Genomic DNA, 21,556 nt, shown 5'->3' on the forward strand with positions numbered 1-21,556 from the left:
CTGCTTTAGTTCTCAGGCTGAGAATTGTCTGCACCTGCTGATAGTCACACTGGGCTCAAGGCCGAAATAGTAGAGTGAGAAACCACAGTCTAGACATGTTTTCTCATTTTACATACTTTGTATCTAATCCAATGCAACAATGTTAAGATATGATTGACGGTAGATTGTATAAAGAGTGTGGTCTCCTGTTTCGCCACACAGATCTTTACTATAGACTACTGAGGTATTCTGTATATGAATCTCTATCTGCAATTGCATTTTATTACTAAAGAGTTTTATACCACGGTTCCTGTGTCTGTGCCATCTATCTGGAAGACTGATTGTTAAAGGAAACTTACATGCACAAAGGACCAACCAACATACTTAAATTCCCACCGAAGAAAGTTGTTTCTTAAGGTTCTTGGAACAATTTAAGAACATGACTTTAAATAGAACCACGGGGAAACCTGTAGGAAATGTTATGCTGAAGTACTGGAATTCCCACTTAATGTTAAAGCAACTATCCTGCACCATTCCAAGAAAGTTGTGGGAAGGCTGTATGGAAAATAACAACTACGCTCTTACCAAGCTTTAATAAACATATGGTTCTCAGAACATGATATGCTAGCTGGGTAGTGTTATCTAGTGTGCACAATAAAAATGCACATACACTTCCTGTCCTTGGTCTACTGTAAAAGCATCTGTTTGACCCCTGACCCCTGCTACTCTGAACCAACTTCCTGTCCCACACGCGCAGGAGGAGACTACTGAAATCTGGGTTCATCAAAGCTGTTTCCCAAAGACATAAAGGACATGGAAACATCATATGAATGGATTGGGGAAATCCATTTCATTCAGTGGTGACATTGAATCTCATGGTTTAGGACAATCAGATGATGAATAACAAAGTGACAGTTCCAGTTAACTTGCCCCTCCTCAATGGGAGTGTTCCATTTTACATTTGTAAACATAAAAAGAGATAACCTTGCACTCTTTTGCATGTGACAACTAGAGTAATATGCTGCAGTGTTTTATGGCTGGTATATATAATTGTACTTTTGTACATTTCAGACAGCATCACAATAGTAGTGATTCTCACTATAAAGGCACGATTATGATTTTTTTCTTCAGATGTTGCATGTCAGATGAACCAATCAAGACAAAAAGAGTGTCGTAATAACATTGACCTGTGCCCTTGAACTCTAGATTCTCTCTGCACCCCTTCATGAACAGCGAGACAGTGGGCCGAATGACTGGGATAACTGGAGAGGGAGACCCTCAGTGACCAAAAAGCTTTTGAGGAGCTTTAGGGCTCATTAAGCCAGACTGTAATCCCCCAGACGGGCACTGTCCACATATGGCCCTGTGAGATCATCCCTCCACACCACCGTACATCTCCCTATAAAACATTTATCACATAATGGAAATATGATGAGCAAGGGATTCATAACACAGGATCCTAATCTTTTAAAACATGACTGTACCGGGAACAATTTCTTGATTTTTTGCGACCTACTTTGAGAAGGAAATGTTGAGTGTCTGTTAGGGTAGCTAGTTATAGTCATACCTCAGTGGTTATAGTGGGCTACAATGCTACAATATGTCTGGGTCCCATAGGTTGGGTTGGTTCTAGGGGCATGTCTGGGTCAAGTCTTGTTCTGCACAGATGAGCTAAGAGGCTATTCACTGGTCTCCTATTACGCCCCCTGTAGTCTGGGCCTCTGTCTGAATGTCTCTGTGGAACAGGGGGGGGACAGGCGGAGAGCAGAAAGAGATACTTTGTTTATCCCAGTAAACAGGAGAAAGGCCAAAAGGAGACAAGAGAGAAGCCATGGAAAAGTTTCCAAAGACAGGCATCCTCTGATAGTTGGACACAATGATGGTGGCTCGGAGGAAAGAGAAAGAAATACTCCATCGTCTGATCTCTAATTCATATCTTATCTTTTGGCCATCTGTGAAAGAGAGGATTCCCTCTCTCCTTTTCCTTGGGGTGTAGTAAATAAATCTTCATCTCCACGGAAGAGGCTATCCACAGAGGCCCTAAAATGTATTCCGTTACAAAGGATCGGAAGTGTATGGAGAGGACACACCACAAAACGAAGAGCAGACATCTCAGGTCTGTTACCTTAAGTTACAGTATCTATGGCAGTGAGACAGCCGCATCAAAAAGTCAAAGAATATTTCAGGATGTTTTGATGTAAATTTGTTGAAGGGAAAGAGCGAGAAAATGGCTTTTCTGATCATAAGGACTGTCTAGATCAGGGTTTCCCAAACTTGGTCCTGGGGCACCCCTGGGTGATTCAAATAATCAATGTTTGAGGAGTTATTTGAATCAGATGTGTAGAGCTAAGGCAAAAAAACTAAACGTTCACCCAGGGGTGGCCTCAGGATCGAGCTTGGGAAACCCTGGTCTAGATAAATGCATCAGAGCGAGGGAGAAGGCTGTCCTTATTGTTGTGCTGTTGCACATTTTACAGGCTCTGCACATCCATTAACGCGAGACGTGTTGTGGGATTCCGCCGTCTTTGAGATGCAAATACCGCTCAGAGCTGAAAGACCCAGAGAAACAGGTGTCCAAGGAAGTGGCTAATGTGTGTGTGGGAGGGTGGGGGACTGGGGGAGTATATGGAGATCACATAACCCTCTGTCCAGTCCTCTCTGGCCTTTCTGTTTTGCCATCACTCTCGTTTGCACCAAATATCCCACTATATCAAACGAGACAGACAACACAGATTAGTCCAAGAGTATTGAATTGTATTCATGTAAACGTGATTGGTTTGGTACAGATACAGCAAGTAGATACAGGGAGATGTAGTTTCATAAGCAAACAAAAAGGGGAAAAGGAGTGCTTTTACGATGTAATCACCCATGGCCATGTGGAAAGTTGATAGCTAGACTATTCTCATTCTGATCTGAGTATTACTTACAATGAGACCAACACAAGGCCTAACACGGTGGCCACAATTTGAAATGTTTACAGATTAAGTTCCAGCAACAGAGAATCTCCCAAATGGCCCCCAGGGTGCTTCATTTTCTAACTGCTTCACCATTAGTAGCCTATCCACTATTCCCAAATGTGGTCTAAGCTGGAAAAGATCCATCCACACTTAACGTGGGTGTAAAAAAACATGTCCCAGGATCAACGATTAGCACATTTCAATAGGATTGGACACATGCTAGTTTCCTGTTCAAAGCGCAATGGCACCCCCTATTGTATACACAAGTAAATGAAAAACTGCTGTCATCTCTCCACAGCTCACGTATAGCTTTCTAATTTCACCTGGCTGCCAGTTCATTCTTTTGAAAAAATGCGAAGAGTGGAATAAAATGGGAGATGGAGGAATACAGTGGAGGCAGAGGGCTCATAGAGAGGACTACTATCCTGAACTTGGTGTGGTGAGTTCTGGCACCCAGAGCTGCTGAGGCATCACTTAAGTGGGTGTTACAGAGTGGAAGAGAAGCCCAGTGGCTATATGACTCAGGCTGGTTCCCAGACTTGCCCTCTACAAGATCACCATCCTCTGACCAGTTTCCTCCACTCAAGCCATGAACTGACCCTCTATCTGCAGAGGATGCAGCTGTCAAAGACTTGGCCTCTATTGGTTGACCTGTCATGATATAGCTTGTGTCTTTTGCTTACGAAGTGCTTTGAGATTTCGATTATGAAAAGTGCAGACACCTAATACATTAGTGGTGTCAGTGTTGGTTGCCACACATTTAGAGGTTACATGGACAGACGTCACACGATGTAAACACGGGCAACTTTACAGAAGACAAACAAAATGTACATTTTATTCTTAAAGGACTTGACCAGGGACAAGGCGCTTCATCTTAGACAAATAAATCTATAGTATGTGAAGTTCTAAACTATGTGCAAGTGTGAAAATCCATAGCAATTTACAGAAATCATTTTACCATACATAAGTTCAATATTTTTTTTATGTATATTTTACTTGATATAAAACAGTCTCTTCAGAAAATAACTTCTGCAGTTCTAATCTAAAGGCAAATATTTGACTAACACACCCGTGCGTAATATTGACGATTACATAAAACAATTATGCACAGATCTAATAAAACGAGTATACGTAAGCACATTTTATCAACAAAGCAGAATCAACATGGCTGAGTATGACATGAGCGTTCCATCGTTTGGCATTCTCCCACTACATAACTACACACGGACTCTGTTCCCTGAAGCCCTGCACAGAATCATACACAAAGGAATGATTTAGACAACATGGCTCTTACAACACAAAAAAACATGGTACATCAAATTGTTGGTCTAGTGACAGGAATTGTCCAGCAAATGTTAATTAACCTTATTAGAAACTATAAATGATACAGATGATTGGTTTCCCCTTGAGCCTGTCGTTCAAGTCCTTCATTGGTCAGGGCTGAACAATGGACCCACAAGAGCCCTCTAGTGTTCATCAACATCAACTACAACCAGAGAGAAAAGGACGCACCAATGAGTGAATGACAATAGCGTTTCTTTATACAATATGTTGGCAACCTAGGGTATTCAAACCATATTCTATTGTGCTTACAATTTAACTATTGACATTTCCTGTTAATCTAACAATGCAGGATTGGTGTGTGTTGGCAATGTAGTGTCTTATACTACAGTACATACATATTAAGTGACAAACAGGCGTAGTGCTCAAGCATCCAGTAATGACCCCAGATCAGCTGGGACAGGGCCAGGACTCCTGCCTAAACAGACTTCATAGTTAGTTATGTCACCTGATCTTGAATCAGCCTAAAATAGTTAATTAAATAAGAAAAGATTGAGATAAACTGACGTGATTGATTTCAGCAGCAGGCTATACAATCTACCCTCAGCCAAAGTGCCTGTATATCCATATGGTCCACTGAACGAAGTGCTGCACTCTTCCAACTGATGATTAAATTGACACCCCCCATACATGTGTAAAAAACAACAGTCTACACTTGTTGTAGCACCCAGGGCAATATGGAAGATACACCAGAGGCTTCCATTCTTATGGAGTGTTTTGCTATAGATGCATTGGGCTATAATTGAAAGTGTCAGTCAAGAAGGTGGGAGTGGGAAGGGGTCAGAGGTTAAGGGTATACTGGAGATCTGGAGTCCGTGAGCAGTAAACAGGTTTTGTAATCCCCAGCTGGTCCAAGCTCTTTCCATCTGCTACAGGTAGGTGTCATGTTCTGTGCTAATCAGGCTCTGATTGGAGCCCTGCAAGGGTGAGTCTTTGAGGGGTGGGGTGGGCTTGGTAGAAGTGTCGCAGGGTTCAGGGTTGGATGCCACCGGGGTGCCGTTCTTTCCATTCTTCTGCTCTTTGGTCTTTATCCTCGCCTTGTCCTCCTCCTGGCCTTCCACATTCTTATTGGTTGCCAGGGACGACTCGACTATGATGGTGGGGTTCTGGCGCAGGTCTTGGCGACTGGGTGGTTCGGCGGCCATGATAGCCTTGGCGCCGTGCATTCTGGGAGGGGACTTGCAGTGCAACTCACCCCGGGTCTCCTTCCAGCGCCGCAGCTGGGCCAGGTGCTCCTTCTCAACGTCCCGCTCTGACAACGGCAGCTCTATAATCTGGGACAGAGCATAAGCGGCAGTGGTTAACCTAGCAGTCTTAAACTCTTGTCAGCTTGCTTGATAAGGTAGCAGAAATCATGACTAATATCATAGTTTTATTAAAGTACCACTAGGTGGCAGCAGGGTCTTTTCAGTTTACACCATAGCCCTTAACACAGCCCTGAGAGTCCTGACATTCATGTCAGCAATTTTCAAAGTGGTTAAAAACCCATGACACATTTTCCAGTATGGATGTTTCTAGAAATCTGGCTGTGGATGTTGGTTGCGCATCACTACCTCCCGCACTAGGAATCCTTCCAGCATGTAGCGTGTGTCTATGGTCTTGAGCAGCTCCATGGTCTCATACTGTCCCTGACAAGTCTTCAGCTTGTCCTGAGAGCCCAGCATGCACTTTAACAGCACCAGGCCCACCCGGAAGATGATCTTCACTCCTGGACGACCGGACAACACCAGACAAACAGATGAAGTCGCACAGTGTCCTGAGTCTTGTATGACATATTTGTGTGTTTTATTGTATGTTTGAATGTGCCTATAATGTAGGTGATTATGAGTATGCTGGGGGGTGTGTGTCCATGTCAGTCTGTCTAAAGAGCGTGCCTCTCAGAGAATGCTCTCATGTGGACAAAATGTAAGTGTGTGTTTACTGTGTGGAATCAGCATGACATGCATTGCACGTTACCAATGTCATACATGTCTAATGCATGTGGCTATATGAGACATATTGCACTACAAAGACCCTGTTAAGACATTCTGCGTCTCACCCTCACAAAGGAACATGTCCCAGACACGTAGCACAGAGGCCCAGGGCAGGGTTCTGGAGAAGGCACACATGAACCACTCCGTCATGTACAGGATGGGGTCCAGTTTGTGCTTCTTCAGGTGGCGGTGGGCCAGAGGAGACACCCGCTTCAGCAAAGCAAACAGGATCTCCCCATCCAGCTGGATCGCCTCCTTCAGGAGCACACAGGAACCCCCATCAGAATGGAGAGATGGGGGGAGAAAGACAAATGGGGGGGTTGAGAGGCAAAGGGGGGTGAGGGGGAGAGAGAACAGACTCCTTCCTTTTTAAAAAATGTAACAGTTTCATTAACCGGCCAACATTGCCTGGTCACCCGCTCACTCAGGGCCATTTGTTATTAGCTGGTCACAGACATCAGACTACAGGACATGTAATGACAGCAGCACATGTCAGCTAAAGAGCTTGCCCAGTAATATGATACCTGCATTCAACATGACTGTCACCTAACATTGTACAGCTTTTCTTTTGCAAGACACGGAAGTTCCAGACAATGATAAACATGCTGAATTAATGTTTAACTGTATTTTAGTGATAGGTAAGCTCTTCTGAGTTACTCTCTAGCTCTGCCCTTGGGAAAACCCAACGAACTGCACGCGGTAAGCCTGATCTTTAAACCCAAATATAAAACCCTCCCTGTCACAACCAACAAACTGCGGATTCTCATCAACATGTGACCTTGGTTCCTTGTGTTAGCGTAAATAAATGTTAGCGTATCAGTGTGGTACACCTGTGGTCAGTCTTACCAGCCCTACACTGTAGTATCCAGGAAGGTACTTCTCACAAATCTGCACCAGACCCCAGAATGCATCCTGTTAAATAAAGCACAAACATGAATTCAGCACAGCTGTGGTGTATGCCACCTTACTGTAGTGTGAGTAACAGACTATTCAAATGTTTTTTGCATATACAGGGATGATATGCGTGGACTGACCTCAGCAGGCATGTGCATTAGCAGCACAGCAGCGATGGGAGCTTGAGCTTGGCAGTAACCCTCTTCAGGCCGGTGCAGTGTGTAGGCTTTGAGGACACGGTACAGGTCCTGCTGCCTACACACGCACACGATTTTGGGTTACAAAAAACAAACGTACTGAGAAATAGCTATTGGTCCACGTCAAATGAGCTACTCACCCATGGCCTCCTCTCGCCACAAACATCTCATGGAAGGGGAACTGTCTGTGGAGGTCCTTCTCGATCACATCCACCCACTTAGGGTCTCCTGCCTGCCTGTCCAGCTCCTTTAAAAACCACAGTTAGCTGAATACACATGCGAAAAAGTACAAGACTGTATGAATTTGTGTGTAGCGATGGTAGTTAGTGACCGACCTCGAACTTGCCCTTGTTTTGCTCCCTCTTCACCTTTCCTCCTGACAGGTAGAGCCACGCCCGGCCTCGCAGCGAGGGGGGGATGCCCTTCTGACAGCGCAGCTTCATCTGGGGGGCAGGGATTTAGTGGCTGTGACAGTAGCACTCAATCATGTACAGTGAGATTAAAAATCATAGGAATTCATTCAGTGGAATACATTCAATATCAGGCAAGGGGGGTAGATTGTTCAAGTATGTGTTCAATTACTTTCCTTACATATTTTCTGGTGCTTACTGCATAAGTTACTCAATAAGAGAAGGGGTGACACATGACAGCTTGCAAGGTTAACATGCTTTCGATAAAGAAACCGGTTATGGTCAGCATTGGGCTTTCGGTAGCCTATCAGCCGGTGTTGAGCAGCAGATGTTGGACTTGCTGACCTTCTTGTGTCTCTTGGCCATCCATTTGTCCCAGTTGTTGAGCATGTCCAGCCATTTGGCCTCTCTCTGTCTCAGCACTTCAGGAGGGATGTCTTCAGCTCTGTGGGAGTCAGGGGAACGATAGAGAGTTAGTCTACAGCTACACACCAGTGTCTAAAACACATTGCAGACACCAACGAAATGAGGCGAGTCAGGGAAGGAGGAAGACCCATCCCTCACAGGAAGCTGCTACCTGTAGCTTCCGAAAATCATTCGCCAGAGGAGCGTGCTCTCTTTCGACTAGAAAACTGGAGCCATATGATCGTAGTGTCCATTGAAACCAGAATATAAAAAGATGAGACAAGGACAATAGCTGCCATTGTTGAGTCTCCAGATTAAAAAAAAGAGAAATCTGACATGGTTCTGGAGGACTGCTGGGCTTGGGCTCCTTCCCTTGGTAGGAGAGGGTAGTTCAAAGGGGCTGTGTGTGTTTCAGAGTCGCTCAGAGGAAGAGCATCTTTATTGTAACCAGCTGACTGACACACCCAGTACACTGGACTAACTGTGGTCAAATTACCAAGGTGGATGCAGAGGGGTGAAAACCACCATGAGATTTTTTTGCACTCATTAATTAAGCATAGACTTCTCTGGAATGAATGAAACTAGGTTGTCTGTTGTAGGGCTACATGAATATGAGAGAGACAGAACAGCAACACAATTAGACTCAACCAAATCATGACAAAACGATCATTACTTGACACATTGGAAATAATTGACAAAACTGCAAACTAGAATGCTATTTGGCCCTAAACAGAGAGTACATAGTGGCAGAATACCTGACCACTGACTGACCTCAAATTAAAGGAAATCTTTGACTATGTACAGACTCAGTGAGCATAGCCTTGTGAAGAGTCACATTTTGATAAACTCCCATACCTATTGGGTGAAATACAGTGTACAATCTCAGCAGCAAGATGTATGACCTGTTGCCACAAGAAAAGGGCAAACAGTGAACACCATTTTAAATACAACCTATATATAGGTTTATTTATTTTCCCTTTTGTACTTCAAATATTTGCACATTATTACATCGTACATAGACATAATGACATTTGAAATGTCTTTATTCTTTTGGACATTGTGTGTGTAATGTGGACTGTTCATTTATTGTTTATCTATTTCACTTGCTTTGGCAATGTAAACATGCGTTTCCATGCCAATAATGCCCCTTAAATGGAATTGATTTGAGACACACACGTTCTGTCAGTGGTAGCAACTGCGGTCAAGGTAGTGGCAACTGTGGTAACCGTAGCAGCATTATGCGAAGGACAACATGTCCTTCCCTTCCAATGGAGCAGGACCGAACAGCCAGATAAGCCTCTTTGTTGTGGGTTCTGTAGCAGACTTAACAATAACACATTACAGATTGGACAGGCTAAAACTAACAAGCTCTTAGCCTAAAAAGGCTCTGACAAGTCTGCTTTATGTTTACATTTGTTTTATTTCCTTTTAGGGACAGCCTTGCAGTCATTAGTCTACATCCAACCAAATGGGCTGAACACTTAGGCCTACATTCTCTTTCCGTCCAGCAGGCCAGATCAGATCACATGAGATACTAGACCTAAAACCACAAAGCAGAAGTGGTCACTCATGCTGTGTACACAGCAGTGCCTCACAAGCAATTGCTTTACAAGGTGGAGAAATAGCAGCTAGCACAGGGCTAAGCAGAGTGATTAGCATTAACCTTGCTGGATTAGTGAAGACTATCATATTACAGGTATCCCGGGTCAAGGTTGATCTCAGAAATGGAGACTAGGTAAACAGGGACAGGTGTAGTCCAAAGATGATCATTCTGAGCTAGGGTTGTGCGATATGTTACTCCAAATGTTGCGATATCCGATAAAATAATTTGCGCCGTTAACGACTAAATCATTCCAGACTGCATTTTGTGCTCATTTACAATATTAGTCAGATTATCATGAAATATTCACTGTGTGGCAAAAAAAAACAGAAGGCTTGGTTAATTTAGGCTCTATCAAGATGTTGAAAATGAAGTCTAACTGATTAAACTGCATAGTTTTGATGTGTAAAGTTCAAATAGAGCATAGTCTTGCACATCACGATAGATGTGTCAATCACAATCAAATCATATCAGCCCAACCCTATTCTGATCACTCACTCAAATACAAAACACCATACAAAGCACTGTGCTGGGATGTGGTATACTTCATCACATCCTGGCATTCATGGGGGAAGGGGCGGGGCAGCGGCTGATCTCTTCCTACTCCTCACAGGAAATCCATCCTCAGACAAAACAGTGGGACACTTGCCACGACCCGCAAAGCACACAAAAACAGGAAATTCTAACAGAAGTAAGGGGAAGTTCTGTTACCTCGCCATTCCTACTCTTGCTCAGCAACCACTCACTGGGAGCCTAAACACTGGAGAGAAATGCACATCACAATAGGCTGTAAGCAGACGAGTTTGAAGGTATTTGTTCAGAACAAGAGGTGACCCATCAGGCCAGGATTCTGTTTTGCAAGGCAGCAGTACCCAGTCTAACATACCACACTGGTAAGCAAAATGAGGGAAGAACAATGCCATAATACACAAAAAAGGTTGTCAAGTCACCATGGCAGCAGTAAACAACTAGAAAACAATAAACTACGAGTCTGTATGGTGATCTTGCTTTTTACAATGGAGAAAACATTTACATCTTTTGTAGATTAGCCTACATGGTATGACATGTCTGGAACTGATTATTCAAGATACTGCAGGACTTCCAGAGTCTTCATGGACTCCACTTATGCAGCCAAAGGGCCCACTGAGAATAAACTGTTGGACTGTCCTAAACTCCTGCATTTGTAACAGTACAGCCAACAATGACTTGGCTGAGAGTGTCACAAAAAATGTAAAAATGGCTGACAATCACCAGAAGAGGCCAATGAATTAAACCAAAGCACCCAGGTCTACTATAGTCTATAAAAAACTACCCCATTCTAAGATACAAAGTTTGGTAACGAAATTTCAGTATAATCTCACCTTCAACGCTAAATATCTGCTCCAAATTAAGATTCAACGAGGTCCGCAGAAAGAATGGGGTGTCAGCTATGACATGACACCTTGGGAAAAAAAGTCAAGTGGATTTACACCCAGTAACAGAATTACATCATGGTCCCTGATCTGTACTACAAAGAAATGCATAATTATGGATTTGAATGTCACTCTTTATGGCAATGTATAAATAGGTACACAAATGTAGAAATATGCAATATCCTGCTTTGCAAATATGGGTATTATTCTACACACTGTACTGTCCAAACAGACATCTGATGGGTTAAGATTTGTTCCAGACCAAAACAGTCTATAGACGTTCAAATCAAGGCCGACCTGGCCTGGTCAGAAATTCTGGTTTGTGTATGTCGAAATCAAGGCTAGGGTGGACTGATCAAATTTCAACTACTTTAAGGTCTAATGACACCAGTGTCGGTTCAGATGCTGGTTCCAGTTAATGTAAGAGAGGGGTATGTGTCAGTAAGAGCCGGGAGAGGTAACATTAAGCGGGGACGCAGAGAGAGCGAGGGGTTGTCCAGACTGTTTTAACACTCACACTTAGACCACCAGACGGACAGAAATAAAACAGTTATGCGCTGAACATAACAGAATGCCAGTGGAAGGGAGGACAGTAACAGTTGATTAAACTGTGGTTTGTGACTACTATGATATGCCATTGTAGAAAATTCAACTGCAGGAATTACTTTACTGATTTTTTTTTGTAATTCGGTTACTGATTTAACAGAATGAGTTAAGTCAATGTATAAATTAGGGCGTGGCGATAAATTTGATTAATTCAAAATGTTTTTGCGTGATATTCCAAATGCCTGTATAGCAAGAATCAAGGTTGTTCTTTTTGAGCTCTTATGTTCGCTTGTTCTCATGCTGTATTTTTGGTCTGGTCTTCTTCGCTCTAGTGTGTACCTTCCGATTTATACCAGAGATTTGTGTATAATAACAAGATGCTCATATCTCAGTCCTAACAATGAGAGTCGTTGCCCCAAAGGCAGGAAGGCAGGCGACAAGCTTAGGACCAAAGTAAGCCTATAGAAACACACGCTTCATTTTGGAGAAACAAATTTGCGAGAGTGAAACCTCTCGTGTCACCTCTTCCGCTACACACACCAAGCCCCTCTCACACCAACAAAGTTGAGAGGTCACATCTTCCCCTCTGACAAGATGTTTCAACTCAGTGTTTGGTGCAACAGAATCGGTCACATGGACACCAAAACATTGACTATAGAGAAGTTTAAGTTCTAACGATACCCTTTTTATGTCTCAACTACTCAAGTTGCGAGCAGGGCAGACACCTAAAACAAGTGTATCAATGAACATTGATTCTGGAAAATGCTCAGTTTGTCAGGGTACCACATAATGCTAGCAGCATTTTAGCCAAAGACTGTTACACTAGCTGTTCAGTCTGTTTTATAAATGTGCAATAAGTATAAAACAATTATAGAAAGGAATTTCTCATTGAGAAATAATGTAGGCCACTTGATTTCAACATCTGAACAAAGTGGCGAGGTCAACATGCTTTTCAAACAGTTGGGAGACAGACAAATTGTTATGAACACACCCTTCTAACTGCTCAACCGTAACTAGCAAATAGAGCCAAGTTGGCCAAACTTGACATATAAAAGAATAGCTGGCTAATCACTAGCACATGGGCTTGAGAGATTATTGATGAGACCCATGTTAATTTTCCATAGCCTAATGCAGGGATAATCAACTAGATTCAGCTGCGGGCCGATTTCTTGAGCGGATGGTTGGAACATAACTACAAACAATTTGAAGATTGCAATTTGACCGCAAAAATCGGAACAATCTTAAACCTTGCTTACATTTGTATATGATCACCTCTTATGCGTGGGAATACTTGGGAACAGATTTCCAAAACAAAAATCTGAGCTGATTTTGGTATTTTTACAGTCTTATGTCCAACAATTAAAATTCTATACTGAACAAAAATATAAACGCTACATGTAAAGTGTTAGTCCCATGTTTCACAAGATAAAATAAAAGACCTGATATTTTCCATACGCAAAAAAAATATAATTGTGCACAAATTTGTTTACATCCCTGTTCGTGAGCATTTTGCCTTTGTCAAAATAATCCATCCACCTAAAAGGTGTGGCATATCAAGAAGCTGATTAAACAGCATGATCATTACACAGGTGGACCTTGTGCTAGGGACAATAAAAGGCCACAGTAACATGTACAGTTGTCACACAACAATGTTACGTCTCAAGTTGAGGGAGGGTGCAAATGGCATGCTGTCAGCAGGAACATCCACTGGAGCAGTTGCCAAAGAATTTGATGTTAATTTCTCTACCATAAGGCACCTCAAACATTGTTTTAGAGAATTTGGCAGTACATCCAACCAGTCTCACAACCGCAGACCATGTGTACCACGCCAGGCTCTCCACATCCGGCTTCTTCATCTGCAGGATCGTCTGAGACCAGCCACCCAGACGGCTGATTAAACTGAGGATAATTTGTGTCTGTAATAAAGCCCTTTTGTGGGAAAATAAATAAATTAAAATAATTCTGATTGGATGGCCTGGCTCCCAAGTGTTTGGGCCTATGCCCTACCAGGCCCACCCATGGCTGTGCCCTGCCCAGTCATTTGAAATTCATAGATTAGGGAATAATGAATTTATTTGAAATGTACATCAGTAAAACAATTGAAATTGCATTTATATTTTAGTTCAGTATAAAAAAAATTAAGTAAAACCACGTGGGCCAAATTCGACCCTCAAACCACCAGTTGGGGGACCCTGGCCTAATGCCTGCTACAAGAAGTTTGTCAATATTATTGAATGTGCATTATGAATAGAACTAGTTCAAATGTGTAACAAAAAAAGGGCATTTTCATAGACTTGAAAGACCAAAGTGTTTATTGCAACAAAAAAAACTATTTTCATAAAATAAATTAGTGGGTTCCATGGTTGTGGATGGCTTCGATTAAGCCTAGCTATAACTTCCCAAGCCCTTATTTCATTAGATTACTGCTGATCGTTTGAAATGCAGTGTATGACCTTGAATTTAAAAACAATTATTGAGAAGATATTTGAAAAAAATTAATTATATTATATAAATATATTTGAGATTCTTCAAAGGTGCCACCCTTCGCATTGATGACAGCTTTGCACACTCTTGGCATTCAACCAGCTTCATGAGGTAGTCACCTGGAATAAATGTCAATTAACAGGTGTGCCATAAAAGTTAATTTGTGGAACTTTCCTTCTTAATGCGTTTGAGCCAATCAAATCAAACTTTGTCACATGCGTCAAATACAACAAGTGTAGACCTTACCGTGAAATGCTTACTTACAAGCCACAAAACAGTGCAGTTCAAAAGAGTTGTGTTGTAACAAAGTAGGGGTGGTACACAGAAGATAGGCCTATTTGGTAAAAGGCCAAGTCCATATTATGGCAAGAACAGCTCAAATAAGAAACGAGAAATGACAGTCCATTACTTTAAGACATGAAGGTCAGTCAATTCAGAAAATCTCAAGAACTAAAGTTAAGTGCAGTCGCAAAAAACATCAAGCACTATGATGAAACTGGTTCCCATGAGGACCGACACAGGAAAGGAAGACCCAGAATTACCTCTGCTGCAGAAGATAAGTTCATTAGAATTAACTGCACCTCAGATTGTAGGCCAAATAAATGCTTCAGAGTTCAAGTAACAGACACATCAACTGTTCAGAGGAGACCGCATAAATCAGGTCAAATGGCTGCAAAGAAACCACTAAAGGACACCCTATGGGACTTACCAATAGGCACCGGTTATGATACAGCCTGGAGTAGGTGTCCAAACCTTTGACTGGTACTGTATATATAGATAGTGAAGCGCCCATAAATTGGAAAGAATCAAGATGTGGCCTAAATTGTTTTATTTTTTAAATCACATCCCTTTACTTGTTAGTTCTGTGAACTTTCATTATCCTCCCTCCTGATGAGGGAGAGACATTAGAAAATCTTAAAGATGGAGTTTTGGTAACAGAATAACAAGGCCCAAGGCAATCTTCTTAAACAGAAGGCAAATCATTTTCCCAAAAATAAATATGTGTTCATATTAGTTGGCAGGGGTCTTTACTTCAGCATTGTGTTTTGATGTATTGTATTATATTTTTCTGCAATATGTTGTCCAAGACTCCTTCACAATCTGTTTGACCAGAAATCAAAGCCATTACTGATGCCTAATTTTAAAGATACAAAAATTGTTGAAAAATCTACACCTTTATTTCCCAAAAATACAGTGGGGCAAAAAAAGTATTTAGTCAGCCACCAATTGTGCAAGTTATCCCACTTAAATGATTTTTTTTTTAAATTAATCACATTGTAGGATTTAATGAATTTGCAAATTATGGTGGAAAATAAGCATTTGGTCTATAACAAAAGTTTCTCAATACTTTTTTTATATACCCTTTGTTGGCAATGACAGAGGTCAAACGTTTTCTGTAAGTCTTCACAAGGTTCACACACACGGTTGCTGGTATTTTGGCCCATTCCTCCAGGCAAGATCTCCTCTAGAGTGATGTTTTGGGGCTGTTGCTGGGCAACATGGACTTTCAACTCCCTCCAAAGACTTATGGGGTTGAGATCTGGAGACTGGCTAGGCCACTCCAGGACCTTGAAATGCTTCTTACGAAGCCACTCCATTGCCCGGGCGGTGTGTTTGGGATCATTGTCATGCTGAAAGACCCAGCCACGTTTCATCTTCAATGCCCTTGCTGATGGAAGGAGGTTTTCACTCAAAATCTCACGATACATGGCCCCATTCATTCTTTCCTTCACATGGATCAGTCGTCCTGGTCCCTTTGCAGAAAAACAGCCCCAAAGCATGATGTTTCCACCCCCATGCTTCACAGTAGGTATGGTGTTCTTTGGATGAAACTCAGCATTCTTTGTCCTCCAAACACGACGAGTTGAGTTTTTACCAAAAAGTTATATTTTGGTTTCAGCTGACCATATGACATTCTAGTGATGGTGGGCCTTGTTACTTTGGTCCCAGCTCTCTGCAGGTCATTCACTAGGTCCCCCCGTGTGGTTCTAGGATTTTTGCTCACTGTTCTTGTGATAATTTTGACCCCACGGGGTGAGATCTTGCGTGGAGCCCCAGATCGAGGGAGATTATCAGTGGTCTTGTATGTCTTCCATTTCCTAATAATTGCCCCCACAGTTGATTTCTTCAAACCAAGCTGCTTACCTATTGCAGATTCAGTCTTCCCAGCCTGGTGCAGATCTACAATTTTGTTTCTGGTGTCTTTTGACAGCTCTTTGGTCTTGGCCATAGTGGAGTTTGGAGTGTGACTGTTTGAGGTTGTGGACAGGTGTCTTTTATACTGATAACAAGTTCAAACAGGTGACATTAATACAGGTAATGAGTGGAGGACAGAGGAGCCTCTTAAAGAAGAAGTTACAGGTCTGTGAGAGCCAGAAATCTTGCTTGTAGGTGAACAAATACTTATTTTCCACCATAATTTGCTAATAAATTCATTAAAAATCCTACAATGTGATTTTCTGGATTTTTCCCCCTCATTTTGTCTGTCATAGTGTAAGTGTACCCATGATGAAAATAACAGGCCTCTCATCTTTTTAAGTGGGAGAACATGCACAATTGGTGGCTGACTAAATACTTTTTTGCCCCACTGTATACTCTTCGCTTTCATTTGACATGCTCCTATGAACTCCACGTTGGTGCACTTGGGCTCTTTTACATGGAAATGACAATCCAATCTCCCGATTAGCAATTAAAAGGAAGTTTGGTAGTAGCCTAATTTTTTTTTTTTTTTTTTAACTCCTTACTAGGAGTTTGCCTGTGATTATGATGTCCCTATTCCCATTTCAGGGCTCTACAGTGCTACCATTTTGTAAGCACAAAAATAATATTTTGCTACCTGGAATTTTTATTTGGGAGCACCAGTGCCCCAAACAAAACAAGCAAACGTGGTGCCACAGATAAAGAAATAAAGAGCTTCTTCAGGAGCTGAGCTTCAAAAGTAGCTAGGATAAATATACACCCAATGTAGGCTTATATCTCAATCTTAACTGGTGCGCCGAAACCCTGTATTTGTAATTGCTGGCAATTCACATCTTTCCGCAAATATTTTTCATTGCACTCCTACATTTTTTTGTGCGCTTCTACATTTTTCAACATGTCACCATAGAACCCTGAATTTGTTAGTCTAGGAGGTTCTCTTCCTGCGACAACATTTAAGCAAACACATGCCCTGGTCACCTCAACTGCATTGTGTTTTGTAAACTACACACATTTATGAAAATTCTTCTTCTGAAGAGAAATTATATAATGGATGAGTCAAAATGACATTTTGGCCAAAAAGGCAAAGTCCGCTCGATCCTTCATTGAGGTAGATGACTCATTCATCACGAAACCCTCTGATATTGCAAAATACTTTAATGACTTTCATTGGCAAGATTAGCAAACTTAGGCATGACGTGCCAACAAACTCAACCTTCAAAGCCATGCATTACTGATCAGATTATGAAAGACAAGCATTGTCGTTTTTAACTCTTAACGTGAATGTGGAAGAGGTGAAAATATTGTTCATCAATAATGACAAACAAACTGGTAATGACAACTTGGATGGAAAATGCTTGAGGATGGTAGTGGACTATATTGCTACTCCCATTTGCCATCTCTTCAATCTAAGCCTACAGAAAAGTATGAGCACTCTGGCCTGGAGGGAAGAAAAAGTCATACCGTTAACCAAAAATAGCAAAGCAGCACCCTTCACTGGTTCAAACAGCCGACCAAATCAGCCTGCTACCAACCCGTAGTAAACTTTTGGGGGAAAAAAAATGGTTTAACCAGATGCAATGCTTTTTCACAGTAAACAAATTAACAACTGACTTTCAGCACGCTTACAGGGAAGGTCAATCAACATGTACGGCATGAAGACAAATGATTGGCGGAAAGAAATTGATAAGATTGTGGGAGCTGTTTTGTTAGACTTCAGTACAGCTATTTACATTATCGATCATAGGCTGCTGCTAAAAAAAAAAAAGTATGACTTTACATCTAACACCGTGGATCGAGCGTTTACCCATCTAAAGGAAAACAGGGTGTTCTATAATTAAAGCCTCTAACATAAACCAGGAAGAGTTTTGCATACCTCGTGGTAGCCGTCTTGGCCCCTTACGTTTGTATATTTTTACTAATGATCTACCACTAGCATTGAGTAAAGCCTGTGTGTTTATGAATGGGCATTTCCATGTAAAAGGACCCATGAGCACCAACATGTAATGTTCATAGGAGCATGTCAAATTGAGTGTCAAATTAAAGCTAAAAGTATGAGAAATGAAGGCATATATTTCCTACCCCTTTCCATCCCAAACATGTTGAATAAGCAACAGATGGAAAAGGGGTATTTGAAAACATCTACTAGAAAGAGTATTAAGGTATTAGAAATGCATCAAAACAATACTGCTTAAGTAAAGATCCCCGCCAACTAACATCAACATATTTAGTTTGAGAAAATGTTCTGTCTGATCTAAGTTTAAGAAACATTGCCAAATACCCACATATATTTAAGATACACTACATGACCAAAAGTAGGTGGACAACTGCTTGTTGAACATCTCATTCCTAAATCATGGGCATTAATATGGAATTGGTCCCCCCTTTGCTTCTATAAACAGCCTCCACTCTTCTGGGAAGGTTTTCCAATAGATGTTGGTATATTGATATTGATGCAGGGACTTGCTTCCATTCATCCACAAGAGTATTAGAGAGGTCGGGTATTCTGTTTATTCATGGTTACAGGGATATTCTGAGCGTGATATCAAAAGGTCCATGTAAACAGCTTACTCCGAATAAGACTTTAGGCAGGATTTGAGCTACTATCCAGAATACTGTGCGCATGTAAATGTGGGCAATCTCTCCTGGCTCAACGTAGAGGAGAGTGACCGCATCACTATGTCTTTGAGGGGTATTGGTGTTGAAAGCTCTTTCCAAACAGCTAACACAGATCAAAACACCCATACATACCCAACAAGACATGCCACCAGGGGTCTCTTCACAGTCCAAGTCCAGAACAGACTCTGGTAAACACACAGTACTACATACAGCCATGACTACATGGAACTCTTCCATGTCAAGTAATTCAGGCGAGCACTAAAAACTAATTTAAGAAACTGATAAAACACCACCATGGCACAATGCAGACTGAGGAGACACAAAACCTGATGCACTGGTATTCTGGATTCTATATTGTAAATGTTTAATATTAGAGTAATATCATATGATACATTGTTTTATTTATGATTTAAGTGCTTGTGTTGTGGTGATTAACTGTTTCAAGCCTGTTTGGACCCCAGAGAGAGTCGCTGCTGAGAGGGTGAAAAGATAGAAAAAGGACCTGCAGTTCTTCCACGGTCCCCGGGTGTATCAACCCTCATTCTATCAGTTACTCTGAGTGATGCAGAGACTTACATGACAGAGGCTTTCTCATCCATCTTGTCTGACCAGACACTCTGTACACAGCTTCCTCAAGGAGGTTCACAGAGCAGCAAACTAAACCTGCTAAGGGTGGGGTAGGGGGTCATTCTGGACAAGGCAGGTGTTACTAAAGGTTAGTAAGGGACTAGACAGAATATGGCAGGTCATTTGACAAATTACATCTTCTGAGTAACACAGAACAAGAGATGACTAACTTTCTGTTGACCTCCAAGTCCTCCTGTGGGGTTTAGTTGGTAGATGGCGCTTGCAACGCCAGGGTTGTGGGTTCGATTCCCACGGTGGAAGACTATGAAAAAGTACCAAAATATATGTACACACTAATGTAAGTAGCGCTGGATAAGAGCGTCTACTATTCTCTGTCTTTGGTGGAGAGCATCCACTGGAGTTATAACGCAAATAACAGGCTACTACTGATTCAAATGTGAAGTGAATATTAGAAAATTACAAACAATAAAGTGGTGCGTTTAGTCAGATGAAAAGAGTGTCTAATCTGGAAGGAAGATGCACTTTGACAATTTTGTCAGCCACAGATCTAGACTACTTCGTTGTTGGTGGAAAATTATAAACAGACGGGTCATACTTACGATTGTTCTGAATATTGTTGTGCACCCCCAATAAATCCATATTTATCCGTCTGTCTCTCGCTGGTATAGCCATTTAGTTCTGAGTCCGAGCCGAAAGAGTTGCCTTCATCTGTCAGTGCCAGGCTTTCTCTGGTGCCCCCCAAACTTGTGATGGACTCTGCTGACTGAAGTCCATTACCTGGCTCAATTCTAATTCTTGCCATTTAAACCACCCTCTCTCTAGCTTAACTTCTAATATCATTAGTCAAGTAAACCTCCAGTTATTTAATTCTAAGTCAAACATTTCAGTGAAAAGCTTAGCTATTGTCTGAAGTAAAAAATGTTTATGGTCGTCAACATGTCCTTAGCTATCGTAACCCGCATAGCATCGTCGAGGTAAATTAGAGCGAAATAGTTAGCTAACTAGTCTGAATCAAAAACCACTCGACTAGCTACAGTTAGCAAACCAAACAATTAACGTTAACGAAAAATAAAATGGAAAGTCAGAATCAATGAACAGGATAGACCGCTAAAGAGGCTAGCTGGCTAGGTTAGCATTAAAGGTAGCTAACCGCTAGCAGTGAGAAACATGCCATTATTTGTCAACAACACCAACACAAATCAGAACAACACAAAAAGCAGTCTAATTCTACCGTTACTAGCAAGCAAGATGGTGTTGTTGAACGACTGGTCAACCAGATAAAACCATTGAAAGCCAATATGCATCAACCTCTCATCAATAACTCACTCTGACAGGCCTAGCGCGGATTAATTAGACCGAGACACTGCTTACTAGCGTCAGCTGACAGTCAGTTCAGCAAAGGCCATGTTCGAGGTCGTTTATTTATAACTGGGTTTTCGAGCCCTGGGTGCTGATTGGCTGACAGCCGTGGTATATCAGACCGTGTACTATGACAACAAAAAAATGTTTTACTGCTCTAATTACGCTGGTAACCAGTTTATAGTAGCAAAAAGGCACATTGGGGCTTTGTGATAAGAAGAGCCCTTAGCCTTGGTATATTGGCCACATATCACACCCAGGTGTTATTGCTTATACATATATACTGAACAAAAATATAAACGCAACATGTATTGTGGCGGCAGGGTAGCCTAGTGGTTAGAGTGTTGGACTAGTAACTGGAAAGTTGCAAGTTCAAACCTAGAATTGACAAGGTACAAATCTGTCGTTCTGCCCCTGAACGGGCAAGTTAACCCACTGTTTCTAGGCCGTCATTGAAAATAAGACTTTGTTCTTAACTGACTTGCCTGGTAAAATGAATTGTGTTGGTTTCATGATATGAAATAAAAGTTCACAGAAATGTTCCATGTGCACAAAAAGCTTATTTATCTCAAAATGTTGTGCACAAATTGGTTTAC

General features: G+C 41.7%; 1 protein-coding gene across 1 annotated transcript; it reads right to left on the reverse strand.

Moving 5' to 3' along the window:
• Positions 1 to 3,742: 3,742 nt before the first annotated feature.
• Positions 3,743 to 20,987, reverse strand: LOC118387648 (TBC1 domain family member 10A-like). The gene is made up of 9 exons (XM_035776226.2): positions 20,201 to 20,987; positions 8,097 to 8,196; positions 7,677 to 7,784; positions 7,482 to 7,588; positions 7,285 to 7,399; positions 7,097 to 7,162; positions 6,316 to 6,505; positions 5,831 to 5,985; positions 3,743 to 5,551 (listed from the first exon to the last, which is right to left on the reverse strand). Exons 1-9 carry the CDS (start codon positions 20,401 to 20,403, stop codon positions 5,147 to 5,149), a joined length of 1,449 nt encoding a protein of 482 aa, XP_035632119.1. The 5' UTR covers positions 20,404 to 20,987; the 3' UTR covers positions 3,743 to 5,146.
• Between the last annotated feature and the right edge of the window lie 569 nt (positions 20,988 to 21,556).

Source organism: Oncorhynchus keta, chromosome 9 (genome assembly GCF_023373465.1).
Source record: "Oncorhynchus keta strain PuntledgeMale-10-30-2019 chromosome 9, Oket_V2, whole genome shotgun sequence".
Taxonomy (NCBI): domain Eukaryota; kingdom Metazoa; phylum Chordata; class Actinopteri; order Salmoniformes; family Salmonidae; genus Oncorhynchus; species Oncorhynchus keta.